This window comes from Lytechinus variegatus, chromosome 19, assembly GCF_018143015.1.
Source record: "Lytechinus variegatus isolate NC3 chromosome 19, Lvar_3.0, whole genome shotgun sequence".
NCBI classification, from domain to species: Eukaryota; Metazoa; Echinodermata; class Echinoidea; order Temnopleuroida; family Toxopneustidae; genus Lytechinus; species Lytechinus variegatus.
In genome coordinates, this window is record NC_054758.1 from 437440 (window position 1) to 454205 (window position 16766).

Genomic DNA, 16766 nt, shown 5'->3' on the forward strand with positions numbered 1-16766 from the left:
AAATTTGTACTTTTTGCCCTTTGGAATTTATATTACATTTTTTTAGTTTTCAGTCAAAGATAATAGTACTGCATATTGATGTGATCAATTAGATGTTTGAAATATGTCCGACTCCTACTCTGTAACCTACAGTACAACATAGGACTACATTCTGTAAAAGCTTGTCAATTATGTGATGAGTTTGGATTAGTCTGCTGGGCAAACCCTTCACTCGACATAATGGTCTGAATGTGCAGCCTACTCATGCCTTGTATACATACTGGAACAGCAAGTTTTGTGTTAGTCTTTGCATGGAGGCACACTTGTTGATCAAAGTTCCAATCAGGGTCTGTGCCTGCAGACTATTAAAGTTTGGATGATTGTTCTGCCTATATACATGTACATGGACATGTACAGTACATGAAGTCCTACCTGACTTATTTTCTACTCATTGCTGGATCAGGATGTGAATATGTATGTAAATGTATGTACGTGTATGTAAATGCATGTACAATGTTGGTTGTATGTAACAGGTTCATGCATACATGTGTGTATTGTGTACAATTACTTTAATAGGCCAACCAGAAAAGTAAAAAAAAAACAGTGGGAAAAGAACATTTTTTTTAAAAGCATTTCATAAATTTGTCAAAGAATATGTGATTAGGTTGTGAAATACAGTACATTTGAATACATAAAGGCATACATGTGTAGGACATAGAACAAGCCAAGATTCTCCTATAATGACATCACCTATGTCTCTTTGGTGTTTGTAATAGCCTCTTATAAATAATAGCAAGGTATGACCATATGTAAAGGGTGATCAATGGTTTCTAAGAAGTGTAATGCAGTGCTTAGGTAGCAATGACTGTATAGCTATTGAGCACTGTCACACACTGTTGAGTCACCTTCATATTGTTTGTTTACAATGCAATGAGAGAAGATGGCCTTTTAGTATCATGAAACTACCGGTATACATATATTAGGCTTGTAGACTGTAGGATTTATTATCATCATCACCATTACCATCATCATCATTCAACATCATCATCATCATTCAACATCATCATTCAACATCATCATCATCACCATCATCATCACCATCACCACTACCACCACCACCATCACCATCATCATCACCACCACCATCATCACCATCATCATCATCAACATCATCATCATCATTATCATCATCATCATCATCATCATCATCATCATCATCATTATCACCATCATCATCTGCACAGCATACCATTTAGTCCACCTTGTAATAGTTATGATATAAATGACAATAATAATTAAAGGTCAAGTCCACCTCAGAAAAATGTTGATTTGAATCAATAGAGAAAAATCAGACAAGCACAATGCTGGAAATTTCATCAAAATCGGATGTAAAATAAGAAAGTTACGACATTTCAAAGTTTCGCTTATTTTTCACAAAATACATGTAGTGAATATATGAACAAGACAGTTACATCCAAATGAGAGAGTCGATGATGTCACTCACTATTTCTTTTGTTTTTTATTGTTTGAATTATACAATATTTCATTTTTACGAATTTGATGATAAGGACCTCCTTGCCTGATGCACAAAATGTTATTAGAATTCCATGTGTTCAGGGAGGAATGAAAATTCATTTCACATGACAATGACGAGAAAATCAAAATATTTCATATTTCAAACTATAAAAAACAAAAGAAATAGTGAGTGAGTGACATCATCAACTCTCTCATTTGGATGTAACTGGCTCGTTCATATAACTGTTTTGTTAAAAATAAGCAAAACTTTAAAATGTCATAACTTTCTTATTTTACATCAGATTTTGATGAAATTTTGAGTGTTATGCTTGTTGAATTTTTCTCTTTTTATTCAAATCAAGTTTTTGTTGGGGTGGACTTGTCCTTTAATAACTATGATGACGACGATGATGATGATGATGATAAATAAATATTTTTTTATAAATACCAGTTCCACATACTGAACACAACACAGGCAAGTGAGGATGGAATCACCCGGAAAATTCATTTGTTGGTCATGTTGAAAACACCATACAACAAAGCACATTCAATACTGACCTTTATCAATGCTGCACACTTACAAACAAGGGGATTTCCCTATTAAACACTATTATACTAGCAGAGTTAAATGTCAGGTGAAATTGAAGATGACATTTTAATACAACATGGATCCTATACTAGAATAGGATCCATGGTTGCAACAAGGGTTCACCTCCTAATTCATTTAGGAAGAAGGGGCTTCCCTGGGACCATACGGGAATTGAGATCATTTGTTTACTATCCCAAATAGTATGACAAATTGTTTTTACTCTTAATGAATAGGGAAACTCCTGTTGTGAAGATTAAAATCATATACCAGGCAAAAATATATTTTGTTTCAATTTTCAGAGGCTACTCCTGACAACCTACTGTGTAAATTTGCAACATATATACATGTACACACCTGTGTATAGCATTGTTAAACATTGCAGTGAATTAGGATTTTCCAGTACTGTTTTCTTATTTTCCATGGCTATTTTGAGCATTTTGGGGATGTAATTTTTCTTGAGTATTATACTGTGAGATTAAAATTTTGGATTTGGATTTTAATGACTAATCTGTAAGATCTAAATTTTGGGGGTCAACATTCGAAGGCATTTTGCTGGTTTTTTATCAACCCCTCATTCTTGTACAAGTACGGTATGTCTTGTGTAATGTTCTATTTTAGAATGTATTTCCCTTTTTTTCTATTGATGTATTGAATTTCTTCCCTGTTACAAGATCATGACATTTTTAATAGGTCAGTGAAAGAGTAGATCACTTGAATTACAGGACTTGTCGGATAAAACATTTCACAAGTCCTTTCATGAAACGCTCCCCAGATCACTTGAATTACAGGACTTGTCGGATAAAACATTTCACAAGTCCTTTCATGAAACGCTCCCCAGATCACTTGAATTACATGTCGGTCCATGAAGCAAGGTCCCCCCCCCCCTCTCCTCATCTAGTGTACATATTCTTGGTAAATAATCAAATCAAATTCAACGAGCCCCTCCCCCCTCCGTACATCCATCTCATTTCCTTCCTTTCCCCCCTTATCTAACAAATACATCCAGCCCCACCCAGATTCAAAGTTTGATATCAATCCCATGATTCATAGTCACCATCATGATAGCATCATCAAGTCACATTCACTCAAACATAGGATTCAGATCATCACACTCCTAGTCCTATGTACACATACATCTGCACAGTAGGTCTGATCTCTCATCTCTATGCAAATCCGCTTTTAAACAGTGCCTATAAATACATCGGAATGACGTGTCCAGCGCTTATTACCCAGGTCATCGGATTCAATTAGCCATTCCTGCACACAATGTGTGCACATCCTCCACTCCCTGGGGAGTATTCCAGTCAGTCGCCGGAGAGGCGCACACAGTAATGGACAATGACTTTCACATCCTACTGCGTACCCATTTAGCACCTGGGTCGAGAGTGGCAAAGTGTGGATCAACGCCTCGCCAAAGGACGCCTGACCGCGATGGGATTCGAACAAACGAACCTCTGTTTGCAAGGCGAGAGTCAGAACCACTACCCCACGGCTCCTCTATATTTGTCTACTATAAAAATTCGACCCTCTCTCCCTACCGCTCCAACAACATTCGGGCGGCGTGACCATGCCATAAATCCAAGATTTCATGAAAACAACTATATGTAATTTTGAATCTCTCTACAGTATAGCAACAGCCTGTGTTCTGAACCCAAGTTTCCTTTGCACTATGCTATGGTCATAAACTGTGTTTCACTATAAATTTTAGACACAAATCTCTATTAACATTACAGACAAGCTAGGATTGACACGACAAAATATTCAAATCAATGGGGCCCAATTTCATAAAAGAATTATACATTATGCACAAATATGATAAACTTTGCCATTTATATGGGGAAATACCACTGTACATGAAAGAGGGCTCAGCAGCCCTTTTGACAATCAAAATTTCCACATTTCTTTCTTGGGCCACAGAAAAAGCTGTTTTCTTGCAATATAAGACATTTACTGGGCCTGTACATGTGTAGTCCCTTTTCATATTCCAGACATTTACATGAAGGCCTATCCAGTGTGCATTATTTGTTGCTTTTACAAGGCAAATCTCTTGCAAGTTTTCAGGTTGCTGCCGAGGACAACTTTATGATTTGAAATTTAAATTGTTCGCCATAAACCAAATTTGAATGTGTGTTCATATCAAATGTCTATTTGTACCTCATGATGGGATTGTGTCTTCCTAGGGAAAAAAATGATGAAAATCTATAATTTATTGTCTGAAATAGACATGAAATAAAATACTCTGAAAATTTGCTTTGCCTAATTGATCTTGGGCCTGGCAGCAGCTGTGCAGTGCGAGATCGACGAGGCTCTATCCCTTTAATAGTTGAACGCCAAATAGGGTAGCAGCAACTCCTATCTTTTAATGTCTTTTGGTCTGACGCAGCCGGGGTTTGAACCCCCTACCTCCCGGTTGTGAGACGGACACTCTACCAACTGAGCCAACACACCGGTCCATATTAGGGTGCTTGGGGCTAATTTATCCTAAAATGCCAGAAGAGCCCCAAGAGTGCTGGGGAAAAAGAGCCCTTGATATTCACTAGCAAATTTCAGCTCATGAGCTCCAAAACTAGGCTGGAAAGTGTCTTTATAATCATGTTTTGCCTGATGGCGTCTGCTATTATTACCTATTGATAATTTTCCAATCTACAAAATGTTTCATAATCCATTATTTAACTTGCCAATCTTATATTACTCATACTCACTGTCACATGTGCTCAGTGAATCTTCTATATTCAGACATGTAACGATGTAGTCTGCAGGCACAGACCTTTAGGTTTGCAATTAACATAGTGTATCATGCAGAGTCTGAAGTAGTGAAGACTACATGTAGATTCACTTGTGTACTGTTGCTGCTTATATTTGACACAGAGGCCCATACTCTGAAGTCAGGTTTAACTTTAATAAACACAGGTTTTTTAAGTTATAGTTTATTAAAAATATGGGAAGCAAAAAGTATCAAAATTTTCATAAAGTTGTACATTTCTTTATGCTTACTGTGCTCTTTCCTGATTCATCGATGGTGAAGACAATCATCTATTTATACTTCCTAGACAATTATGAATGATTTGAGAGCCAAATGAGCTGAAATATGATACCTCTATGTTAGTGATTTATGTAACAATTGGCTTTCCATACTTAAACCCCAACCTTAAACCTGAGTTTAAGTTAAACCTGACTTAACAATACGGGCCAGAGAGTTTTTTAGTCTGGTCCAGACAAGGTATAATTTGGTAAAATTTTCACATTTGAGTCTGTGCGTGAAGACTGTAGCATAAGACTGTAAACCATGGTGCGAATCATTCCAATGGTGGATTAATACACAATCCTACAACCTTCCTCCATTGCAGAGCATTACATAGAACATGACCTTGCTTGGATTGAAAACTTGATATCAAAGCTCGATGGTTGTTCCATGCGGTTGCCAATAGCTCACATGAGTCATGCGCTCACATGCACTCGTCTCATTTCACGCAGCTGAAATGAGACGAGCAGAAGAGAATGTCTACATGTTATTGACCGACGTGCACAAATTCATCTATTTACATTGTACAGACAAACCTACATGTAGATACTACTGGCCACCTCTATACAGCAGACACCATCCTGCCTATTAGCCTACTGCCTATACACGTACGTGAACCACCTATAGGCTATGTATCAACTCAGTGGAGCCCGCCATTATAAAAGCCCTCTCGCGGTAGGTCGCCAAGCAATCTTGTTAGCGACGCATGTGGGCACCGTTTTGCTCACTCTCCAAAATGTATGCGATATTAAAATCCTAAAAACTAATGGAATCGTTAAAATTTAGTATAAGGCTATGAATACTTATCATTTACATTGACTATCAGTGTATCAACCTATATCAGATTTACAAGCAAGTGTGGATAAGATTTCGAATTACCAGTAATTTTGATGAGTGATACAATATGCCAAAATTTATGAAAATATAGCGTAAATTTCATACAGCATTTCAAAATCGTTATTTTCAATATCTTCACAATTTTTCATTGTTTTAAAAAACATCTTATTACTTTAACTATAATTTTCCCGAACTGATAACGTTGGTAGGCTATTTTCTCCATCGCTTAAAATGGAATGTCGGGCTTTCGAAATCAGGTTAATTTTTGTTATATTTCTAAAAGAAAATCGTTAGATTCGAGCTACTATACCATTGTTCTCCCGAAGAAGGGTTATCATCTCATAATGTTGTGTAAATGATACATAACAATAAAACTTACGAGTGTAGCAATCCATGTTGGATAACATTTTTCAGTATGAGTTTCGTAATGAAGAGAAAAAATAGGTTCATTCTTAGCACGCGAGCCGCAAATAAATTTTAGCGTGTGCAGACAGGGCTGATCGCCTTGACTGTCCGTTCGGATTATCCAGTCCGATACCGCGTCGGGTTGTATATTCCACGTACCTTTTCCCCTTGCGATGACCACTGTGCAGTTTTAGTGTTTAATTTTGATACTCAATCTGTGAAATTAATAGTTTACCGATATCTAAAAATGCTTGGAATATACCTGACACATAAATTATTTCATTTTCGGTAATTATTATTTCTTTCCTGAATTACAAAAAAGTCAAACTGCCTAGTGTCAAGAATGTGTAACATTGACTGTATAAAATTACAACATTATCAAGGTTTGGGAAATATCTTGTTAAGTTTGCCCAATGTCATCAGTATCTCACGGTATATGTTAAACAGAAAATATAGAACAAGTGTATATTTTGTAAATTCCACGGCCACCTATACCATCATGCGACATATATGAAACCGACGTGCATGGCCGCCGGGGGGGGGGGGGTACTCAAATTATTTTAAAATCAAAGTAATAGCAATTCATAGATCTGCAATATTCCTATCCATGCTCTCGTGATAATGACTTAAAATCATGGTGAGTTGCAATGGGGAGGGGTCGATGAGGGATACTGAAAAGGACCAACATGAGATTGCAGGCCGGTAGAAATAAGAGGGGCAAATATTAATAGGTTAGTTTTATTGGAGGAGAGCTTGACCATAACAGAAGGGAAGGAATAATATGAGACGGTTGAAATTTAGATTGGGAGAGCTGATCTTTGAGATATAAAATGTCACAAACACAAAAACAAAAAAAAAGAGAGAACAGGGAGATAGGAGGAAAAGAGAAGCTCTTGCAATAAAATATATCAAACAGGCACTTGTCTGGGGCGAAAGTGAGTGATGATAACTTATGCCCGCCCCCCCCCCCCCCTCCCTCCACTCCCTAGTCAATCTTGGTAGCAGAGACACCGAGAAGATGATTGATGAAAAAGGGGCTAATGGGACCCGCAGAAAAAAATCAGTAATCTTGAACAGGACAGCTTGAAAACTTATAGTAGGATCCTCATATTGTATAGAATTATAATTATGATAAAAGGTAAAATTCCACGATAAACAACAGGAATTAATATTAGAAAATAAGGTTATTTGAAAGAGAGTGGGAAAAGGACCCCCCCTTTCTCCCGATCCGCTTGAGACACCTGAACCCGGCTCCCGGCCCTTCCTCTTCTTCTGTATATACCATCTCTTTAAGTTCATGAGGCGGCCGTGGAATTTACAAAAAATACAGTTGTTCTATATTTTCTGTTTAACATACAGTGAGATACTGATGACATTGGGCAAACTTAACATGATATTTTCCAAATCTTGACAATTTCTATCATGATTCTTGACCTATAGATTGACGTTTTGTAATTCATGCAGGAAAGAAATAATAATTCTCGAAAATGAAATCATTAATATGTGTCAGGTATATTCCGAGCATTTTTCGATATCGGTATTTCACAGATTGAGTATCAAAATGAAGCACTATATAACTCTACAGTGGTCACTGCAAGGGGACAAGGTACGTGGAATATACCACCCGACACCAGTATGGGACTAGATAATCCCGCGCGACACACCAGGGGATCAGCCATGTCTGCGCGCGCTAAAAAATTATCGTTCTGCGGCTCGCGTGCTAAGAATGAACTTGATTTTTCTCTTCATTACGAAACTCATCCTAAAAAATGTTATCTAACATGGATTACTACACTCCTAAATATATTTTAATGTATCATTTACACAACATTATGAGATGATAACCCTCCTTCTGGCAAACAGTTGGTATAGGAGTTCGAATCTAACAATTTTCTTTTAGAAATATAACAAAAATTAACCTGATTTTGAAGGCCTGCCATTTCCTCATAAAGCAGAGAAACAGTAATATTATCAACGTTATCAGTTCGGGAAAATTATACTAAATGTGATAAGATGTTTTTTAAAGCAATGAAAAATTATGAAAATATTTAAATTAAGGATTTTGAAATGCTATACAAAATTTACACTATATTCTCATAAATTTTGGCACTTTGTATCACTCATTAAAATTGCTGATAATTCGTAATATAACCGTCACTTGCTGGTAAATTCGGTATGAGTTTGTACACCGATAGTCAATGTAAATTATAAACATTCATAGCCTTACTAAATTTTAACGATTCTATTGGTTTTTAGGATTTTAATATCGCAGACATTATGGAGAGTGAGCAGAACGATGCTTACATGCGTTGCTAACGGGTTGCTAGGCGCGAAAATCCGATTTAGCTCCGCCCACTTTTTACACTGAGTTGGAGGGATTCACGTACGTGTATAGTGACTGATTTCAGGCGCGGATCCAGGGGGGCACAGGGGGCATGTGCCCCCATTTTGAGAAGCAAAATTAAAATGTAAAAAATTCAATGCCATTTGCTTGTCAATATTTTTCTGGTACGAAACCTCTTAAATTTGTGGTTGAAAACCTTTTTTTGTCAATTTTTTTTGGATCCATACAAAATATCCTTAATGTGAGGTTGAAAACCTGTTTTGGGGTTTGGCTTATCAACATTTTCTTTAAAAAATTTGCCCCCCCCCCCCCTTTTGGAAAATCCTCTATCTGCCCCTGACTGATTTCACTATTTTTTTAAGAAGGCATATTGCATGTAGGCCTACATTATGAATTGTAAATTATACTTCACCTGTCACCAAAAAATAAAGTCCAATTTGTGGACTAGTGGATTGGTCTTAGGACATTGAAACAGAGGGTCGTGGGTTCGAATCCCAGCCATGGCGTATTTTCCTTCAGCAAGAAATTTATTCACATTGTGCTGCACTCGAACCAGGAGAGGTAAATGGGTACCGTGCATCCATGCACTCCTTGAAATGCCAGCTCGCTGTAAAAGGCTGCGAGGCTTAGAGGAGAAGTTCACCCTGACAAAAAGTTTATCGCAAAAATAGCAGAAAAAATAATAAAAAATATTGCTGAAGGTTTGAGAAAAATTCATCAAATAATTAAAAAGTTATTAGAATTTCAATTATTTGATTTGTGACGTCATATGCAAGCAGCATTCTTACATAGCGAATGGTAAAAAATCAATGAAATGTCATTTTCTCAGAAAATTGAAAATGGTTTTCACTGTACCGTTTGTATATCAATAGTAGGCCTGGGACTTTCGGGTTTTTTTCTTTTCGGGTACCCGTGGTAATTTTCGGGCGGGTACCCGGGTACCCTAATTTAATTCATGTCGCTCGAAATATGACTGGTGGAAAAACCATAGGTGACGTCATCCAGCCACTGCGACGCAAGCCAATTTATGAATGAAAATATAGTAAGCATGCGCATTGCAAGCCTCAGTCCCACGCAGTATTCCGTCAAAACAAGTCTGCAATACTGTGTCACCTCGTACCAAAATCGACCTAGAATTCCACTTTCCTTTATTTCATATGAATTATGAAAGGTATTCTCAGAGGATCTGTTTTCCCACCGATACCGCACTGGTAAGCAAATTTTTATTACTTCTTGCTTTTCCGTCAAAATCTTACGAAGTAGCGTCGATATTACATCGTGTTCGTGAATTTCTAGAATCTATCGCTACGTGAACAAAGTCAATTGATTTCCGGGTTTCGGAGCGTCGAATGCGCCAGCCAATCACGATCGTGTTACCATTTTCGGTTTATGATAAACTGAAAATGGTATCAAGAACGTGATTGGCTGGCGCCTCGTATGCTCCGAAACCCGGAAATCAATTGAATTTGTTCACGTAGCGGTAGATTCTACAAACTCACAAACACGATGCAACATCGACGCTACTTCGTAAGATTTTGACGGAAAAGCAAGAAGTAATAAAATTTGCTTACTTGTGTGGTATCGGTGAGAGAAAACAGATCCTCTGAGAATACCTTTCATAATCCATATGAAATAAAGGAAAGTGGAATTCTAGGTCGATTTTGGTACGGGTGACACAGTATTGCAGACTTTTTTTGACGGAATACTGCGTGGGGCTGAGGCTTGCCAGGCGCATGCTTACTATATTTTCATTCATAAATTGGCTTGCGTCGCAGTGGCTGGATGACGTCACTGCGCTGCAAAAGAAACATGGCGACGATTGAACGATCTCAGTCACATCGTCATCACTTGAAAAACTAGTATATTTAAGGATATTTCGAGGGTAATTGGTGAGATTCAGAATGAGACTGTGTGTACTTTTGTGATGAGTTTACAATCATGTCTTACACTACGCAATACAAATCAAATGTACGTTATACTGGTGAGCAATTTTCGGGTATCGGGTATTGATTTTTCTACCGGGTACCCGACGCTTCCGGGCGGGACCCGGGTACCGGGTTTTAGTCCCAGCCCTAATCAATAGACAAATCATTTCACAACTGGTCATGAGTAGAAAACAAAATTAAGTCATCAGGAATAATATAAAATTTGAAATTCATTTCATATTACATAACACATGGGGCAGCTGCTCATTTATGACATCATAAATCCAAAACCTTGATCTCTAATAACTTTCTTACTCTTTAACGGATTTCCCTCAAACCTTGATCAATATTTTTTTAACTATTTTTCTCCTATTTTTAAAACAAAGATTTCTTCAGGGTGAACTTCCCCTTTAAGCCAGGGTAATAATATCCAATTAGTAGGGACGCATTTAGCAGTGATATGTGCTATAAACATGTAAAGCATGTTGTATGATCTTCTTTTTTTTTCAGTATTTTGGGGAAATTGGGTAGTCACACCGACAGGTTTCATTGCAAGCAATGTGGTCTTCCTTCTCTCCCCATTATTTGCTTTATCATACTGGGTTTGCTTTACATCTTTCCAAACAGCAATACACATGTATAAACAAAAAAAATCAACTGTTCGTTCTTTTTGGGGGGGTGGGAATGGTAATACAACTTATAATCGGGGGGCCACTTCCATTCACGAGTGGATACCATGCGCGACCATGGGGTCTCGAAAAGCACCCTAAACACGTAATTTCCATATTCTGAAAATGAACCCCTTAACAAGTATTGGCATGTGAAACCCTACCCTTAACAAGTATTAAAATCAAAAGGAAACTCTTGGCAAATATTCCTTGAAATTAACCCCTAAACAAGTACAGGAATGTTTTATTGTTACGGGTCCTTCGGTCGTCGGCTTTACCTTATTTGGTTTAGTACGGCCCCACCTTCTAAACCTCGCGCAAATCGGACTCTAAACACGAAGTGTTAAGGCAAAAAGGACATCCTTTATAAAACATTTTAATTTTGTTTCATCATCCCCGCAAATTCGACCCTAAACACGTAATTTTCCTAGCGAAATAGATACCCTTTTTCAGTATTTTTGTGTTTTTGACACCCTTATCACGTTACGTACGTGCCCTATCGTGAAAAAGACATCCTTTAATTTTACGTGGTTTTTTGGTCGCGCATGGTATCCACAGTTTGTCAATGTAAGTGGCCCCCCCCCCCCCCCCCCGGGCTTATATTATAATTCCAATAAAAAACAGTATATACATATATTTTAAGTGAGAAATATTGCTATCCCATGTGTTTGTTCTAGAGGCCTATAAATTCAACTATCCTAGTATGTGCGCCAATTACCCTAACAGCATGTACATGTATATAGACCTACTGTGCATGTACATGTATGTACGGTATATACTGTACATTGAATACCTTCAATCACTATGTGCACGGAATAATTTTCCTGGAATCGCATCGCCATTTACTCCACATTTTTGAAAGACTGCTATGCATTTTGTATAGCATATTTTCACATAGGACTGTACATTACTTTTATACATGCAGTTGAGAGCTTTGCTCTTATGACTAAAAATTCTAGTCAAATGTGTAAAGCAAAATTATTCCCTGTATAATTATCCTCTACATATCAAAAATGTTATATACCACCATGCAGCAAACATGTTCGCATTATATTTGTAAAGCAGATTTTCATTGCTTTATAGTACACAGTAGGTGCTCCCAGACCAGATTGATCACCAAAATACCTTTATCAGAGCTCTACCCAAACCAGGGGCCCGTTTCATAAAACATTTGCCGCAGCGGCAACTCCCATTTTCAGCGGCAAATCTGTGTTTCTGCGGCAAATCTCAAAACAGCGGCAAGTTTCCGTTTCATAAAACTTTGCCGCAGATACTTTCAGCGGCAAATGACAATTTCTGCGGCAATATTTGACGCAGCTATTTGAGCTGCGTCAAATATTTGCCGCAGATACTTTCAGCGGCAAATGACAATTTCTGCCACAATATTTGACGCAACTATTTGAGTTGCATCAAATATTGCAGCAGAAACAGCTTTTCATCAAAATATCAACAATTTGGAGGGCCTAACAGCCATATTGCTCAATTTTTTGATGATTTTGATTTGATAAATTGCTTTTTGTCATTCTAAATAGAAAATACAGGTATTTTTACTCATTGACAAATAAAAAGTAGATATTTATTGAATCATCATTCTTTCTTTTTAAAGTAAAATTTATTTCAATAAATAGATACATAGGAACATCCATTGTGTTCCTGCAAAATTACTCTTTCAAAAAAGCTTTTCTTTATCCTGTAAAAGAATGAATAAATGATGTCTCATTTTGTAAAAGATGTTGCGCCATTGGCTTTTGAGTTTCAATAAGATTCATTTCATAAGTGCTGTTTTTGCTGCTGTTGGTTTCTGCTGATGTGTTTGTTGAATTCCCGAAGTGGTTGTTGAACATCTTGATGTTGTTGAGGTTGCCAGTGTGGTTTTTGCAGATATTGTTGATGCTGCTGTAGTTGTTGGTATTGGTCAATGTAGTCGTTACATCTCCTGTGTGTTTGCTGCTGTTTTTGCTCCTGCTACTGTTCATGTGATTGAAGTACCTGAAATAGTAATTAATTTATAATGCATGAAAGCAAGATACTAAAGTTATTCCTAATTTCACTTTCATTGTTAACCCTTAATAGAGTGGGGGGTGAAGGCACCTTTTGATACTTTGCAAGATTTATCCAAATGGACAAGATCCTCAGGCACCCCCCCCCCCCCCCCCGGATGACTTACTAGAATAGCCTCATCTAGTAAGATGTATTAACAGGATTTTGTACTCATTATATTCAGTTGATTTTGTATGAACTCAATTCATCAAATGAATGTAAAGGGTCTACCAGAAAAAAAAAATTCTGTGAGCTTCTTCGGTAATCTTTCTGAGTCCTTTTACTCCTTTACTGGAATATTAATAATTAAAAACATGAAGTGAGTTTGACAGTAATTTGACATGTTGCATCTTTATAGGTGGTAGTGGTGGGGGTCAATCATTATAGAAATGCAGAATATTCATGTACATGTACCAATTTGGCAAGAGAATGCAAGTCACATTATCTACCAATGATTGATATTGGTTTGTTACTTTTGCAGCTGAAAAAAATTTCATCAACACCTCAAACTTAGAGTTTAATTCTAAAATTTGGATTCTTGACAAAGAGCAAATCAAGAAGACAAAAATCATTCAAATTGTTATGTGACTTACTTCCTATGCCAAAATGAATCAGAATTATAAATAAGTTTAACTTACGGTTAAATCACATTTCTAGGCTCTTTGCCTGGCGCTCCAAACCCTTCACTCGTTGATTTTGGCATGGCTTGTCTTTCCGGAACTGCGGACAAAGCCTCACCTAAAGGAATAAATTAAATTGAAATTTTCAAAAAGTAGGTTTTTGTCAGGGGGGGGGGGGTAAAGGGGTCAAGATGGGTTAATATGAACAAAAATGCAAACATGCAACAGTAAATAATATATAAGGAATCTCTGGTTGAGAAACGTCACTTCATGCAATTATTCCTCATAATTTATCTTGCACACACATATACACATAGTGAGGATGGGTGAGGGGGAGAGCGAGCATCGTCATCGTACATGCAAAAAGTATTAAATCCTTCACTGGCGTATAGATGGGGGCCATGCCCCCCCTGTTTCACGACCAAGAAAAAAAAAGGAGAATAAGAAAGGGAACGGGAAAGGGTAAAATAGAGAAGTATTTACTGAATATTATTACATCAAAATCTTTCCAAATATTTGATTTCTGTATTAAAAAGTTCCAAAATTTTGCTCTCTCACATCTTTGGAGAACTTTTGTTCCATCCGCCATATTTAGCCCTCTCAAAATATTTGGCTCATTACGCCACTGAAATCCATTGTAGGAATTTTATGTTTGCTTAATGTAAACATAATCTAACCCTAATAAGACTGCAAGGGTATTTTTGAGGCAGGAAAGATTGGCGGAAGGGGGGTGGGGGCCCTCAAGATCGACCGTTAATTGTGCAATTGTGAAGAAATGCAAAATGCCTGCCACAGATGAAAAAATTGTATATTTGATCATTCTAGAATTATTTAAATTTATTTTTAATAAATATATTTTACTAAATCATGCATGAAATTAGAAGTTGGCTGGAAATCTATATACAAATCCCTTAAAGTTTTTTTTTGTTCAGACACATAAAAATCAAATCCCTTTCATCTGTATTTTTTTTTCCTTTCTGAAGTATTTCTTTGTTTTTTATATTGTTGACAAAATTTTCTGATCATAAGCACCATGAAATTAATTGATTTTAATCAGTAAAATAAATATTAACCAGTATGATGCAATTATGAATTTTAGCTAGAAACAGATTTTGCATTGGATTTGTTCATGAAATCACATTTTAAAGCAATTCTGACATGTGTACTTACATGATGTTGCGTAATTTCAGAACCGGGTACCCAGGTGTCACAAATTTTGTCTGAAAACTCATGAATCTTTAAAAAAAAAGGCATATAATGACGCGGCACCATCTTTCATGTTGTGGATTTAACATGAAAATTTTTGGGCCCCCACCGCCGTTTTAGGGTTAAATCAGATTGCACATCATGATGGATTTTACTGATATTCATTCTGCAACCCATATTTCAAAGACTATCCACCATATCTAAAATTGATTTTTACCTGTGGCAGTATGTTAGTCTCTGCATTTCTACAACTGTGGCCAAATATTCTACAAGTTCATTAGATGGGCCCTTGGCATTTTTCTTATTGTAGGAGACCAACAAGCCCTGGCTTTGAAGTTCCTGGTCTATCCTTCTCCAGCTGCAATATCTGGTCAGTTGAGGACTTGGGGGCTTTGTGTCAGGAGTGGTCTTGGTAGTGGCGGTGGCAATGGTGATGGCAGTGGCAGAAGCAGACTTGGTGGTGGTGGCATCAGCAGCACTGATAGTGGTGGCAGCAGTGGTGGTAGTGACTGCAATTGCAGCATTGTTGATGGTGGTATACGCCTCATCACGGCCAAAATTTGCTCCTGCTGCCACGCTGCTGGTCTCCATCTATTATGTTTTAAGTAGAATAAACATGAAAACATTTGATTATAAACACATCAACTTCAGAACACTAGTATATTGATAATAAAACTTGTAGATATAGCAGTCAAAGCATAAAATGAAATTCCACAGAAGAGTACATGTACCTTCTAATAGAATTTCAGACCACCTTGAGGATGTTATGCTCAAAGCAAGGTTTTTATTTGACAACATTGGTCAAAGAGGAACATGGATTTAAATATCAGAACACAACTCGTATCATTGGTTGATCAATCGTACTGTACAATACCCCATTCAGATATACATTGACCAATTTCTTGTTGAAACACATATATGTCTTTGTTATCAATCTTGTAGGGTATAGAGTGCATGTTGATTCTATATTCAGTGTTGTATACCGAGGCTGGCCTCGGGACCAGAATTTGCATCCTCGAAGCCTGATGTCTTGGTCTCAGTCGCTCTATCTTGATGTCTCAGCTCCGAGGCCTGACAAATGCGGTCATTTCCAGCACATAAATTGTGTCTATCATAAACGCCATGTGAAATTTCTAATGCACACATTATTATTAGATCTAGATTCCACCCCCCCTCTATAGATTATATATACCGGTAATATGCATATTTTGCCTGTTTTTTTTAGTTATTCTATTTATTTTTCAATTTTTTTATTTCATTTATTCATTTTTTTTTTCTTGGGGATCCGGGGTCAATGGTCAATTGAATTTAACAAAAAACATGCAAATAATGCTCTAAATAGCCCTTTATTCCCTTCATTTTTGTTACTTTGAGCCCTAAATGTGCATGCGCCTGGTCAAGCTAGTGCTTATCTTGTTGCCCGAGTCGAATTCTACAAGTTAGGCTAGGTGGTTACCCTGGCTAGGCCGTCGGGATATCCCTGGGGGCCCCTTGAAAAAAATACTCTTTTTAATTTAAAAAATGCTCTAAGTAGCCCTTTATTCCCTATAATTTTGTTAATTTGAGCCCCCTAAATGTGCATGCGCCGGGTCAAGTTAGGGCTTATCTTGTTGCCC

General features: G+C 37.2%; 2 protein-coding genes across 2 annotated transcripts in view; both read right to left on the minus strand.

Moving 5' to 3' along the window:
* Nucleotides 1–16766, minus strand: part of LOC121405875 (F-actin-monooxygenase MICAL3-like) — a 138731-nt gene that overhangs the window by 113223 nt on the left and 8742 nt on the right. The gene's annotated exons all lie outside the window — the stretch shown is intronic.
* LOC121405877 lies at nucleotides 13083–16313 on the minus strand. Its single transcript, XM_041596865.1, has 3 exons — nucleotides 15368–16313; nucleotides 13963–14057; nucleotides 13083–13273 (listed from the first exon to the last, which is right to left on the minus strand). Exons 1-2 carry the CDS (start codon nucleotides 15739–15741, stop codon nucleotides 13970–13972), a joined length of 462 nt encoding a protein of 153 aa, XP_041452799.1. The 5' UTR covers nucleotides 15742–16313; the 3' UTR covers nucleotides 13083–13273; nucleotides 13963–13969.

Coding starts and splice junctions, on each gene's coding strand:
- LOC121405877 (XM_041596865.1), bottom strand. CDS start 15,741: ATGGAGACCAGCAGCGTGGCAGCAGGAGCAAATTTTGGCCGTGATGAG. Junction 14,058..15,367: donor AGACTAACATACTGCCACAG/GTAAAAATCAAT, acceptor CCTTTAGGTGAG/GCTTTGTCCGCAGTTCCGGA.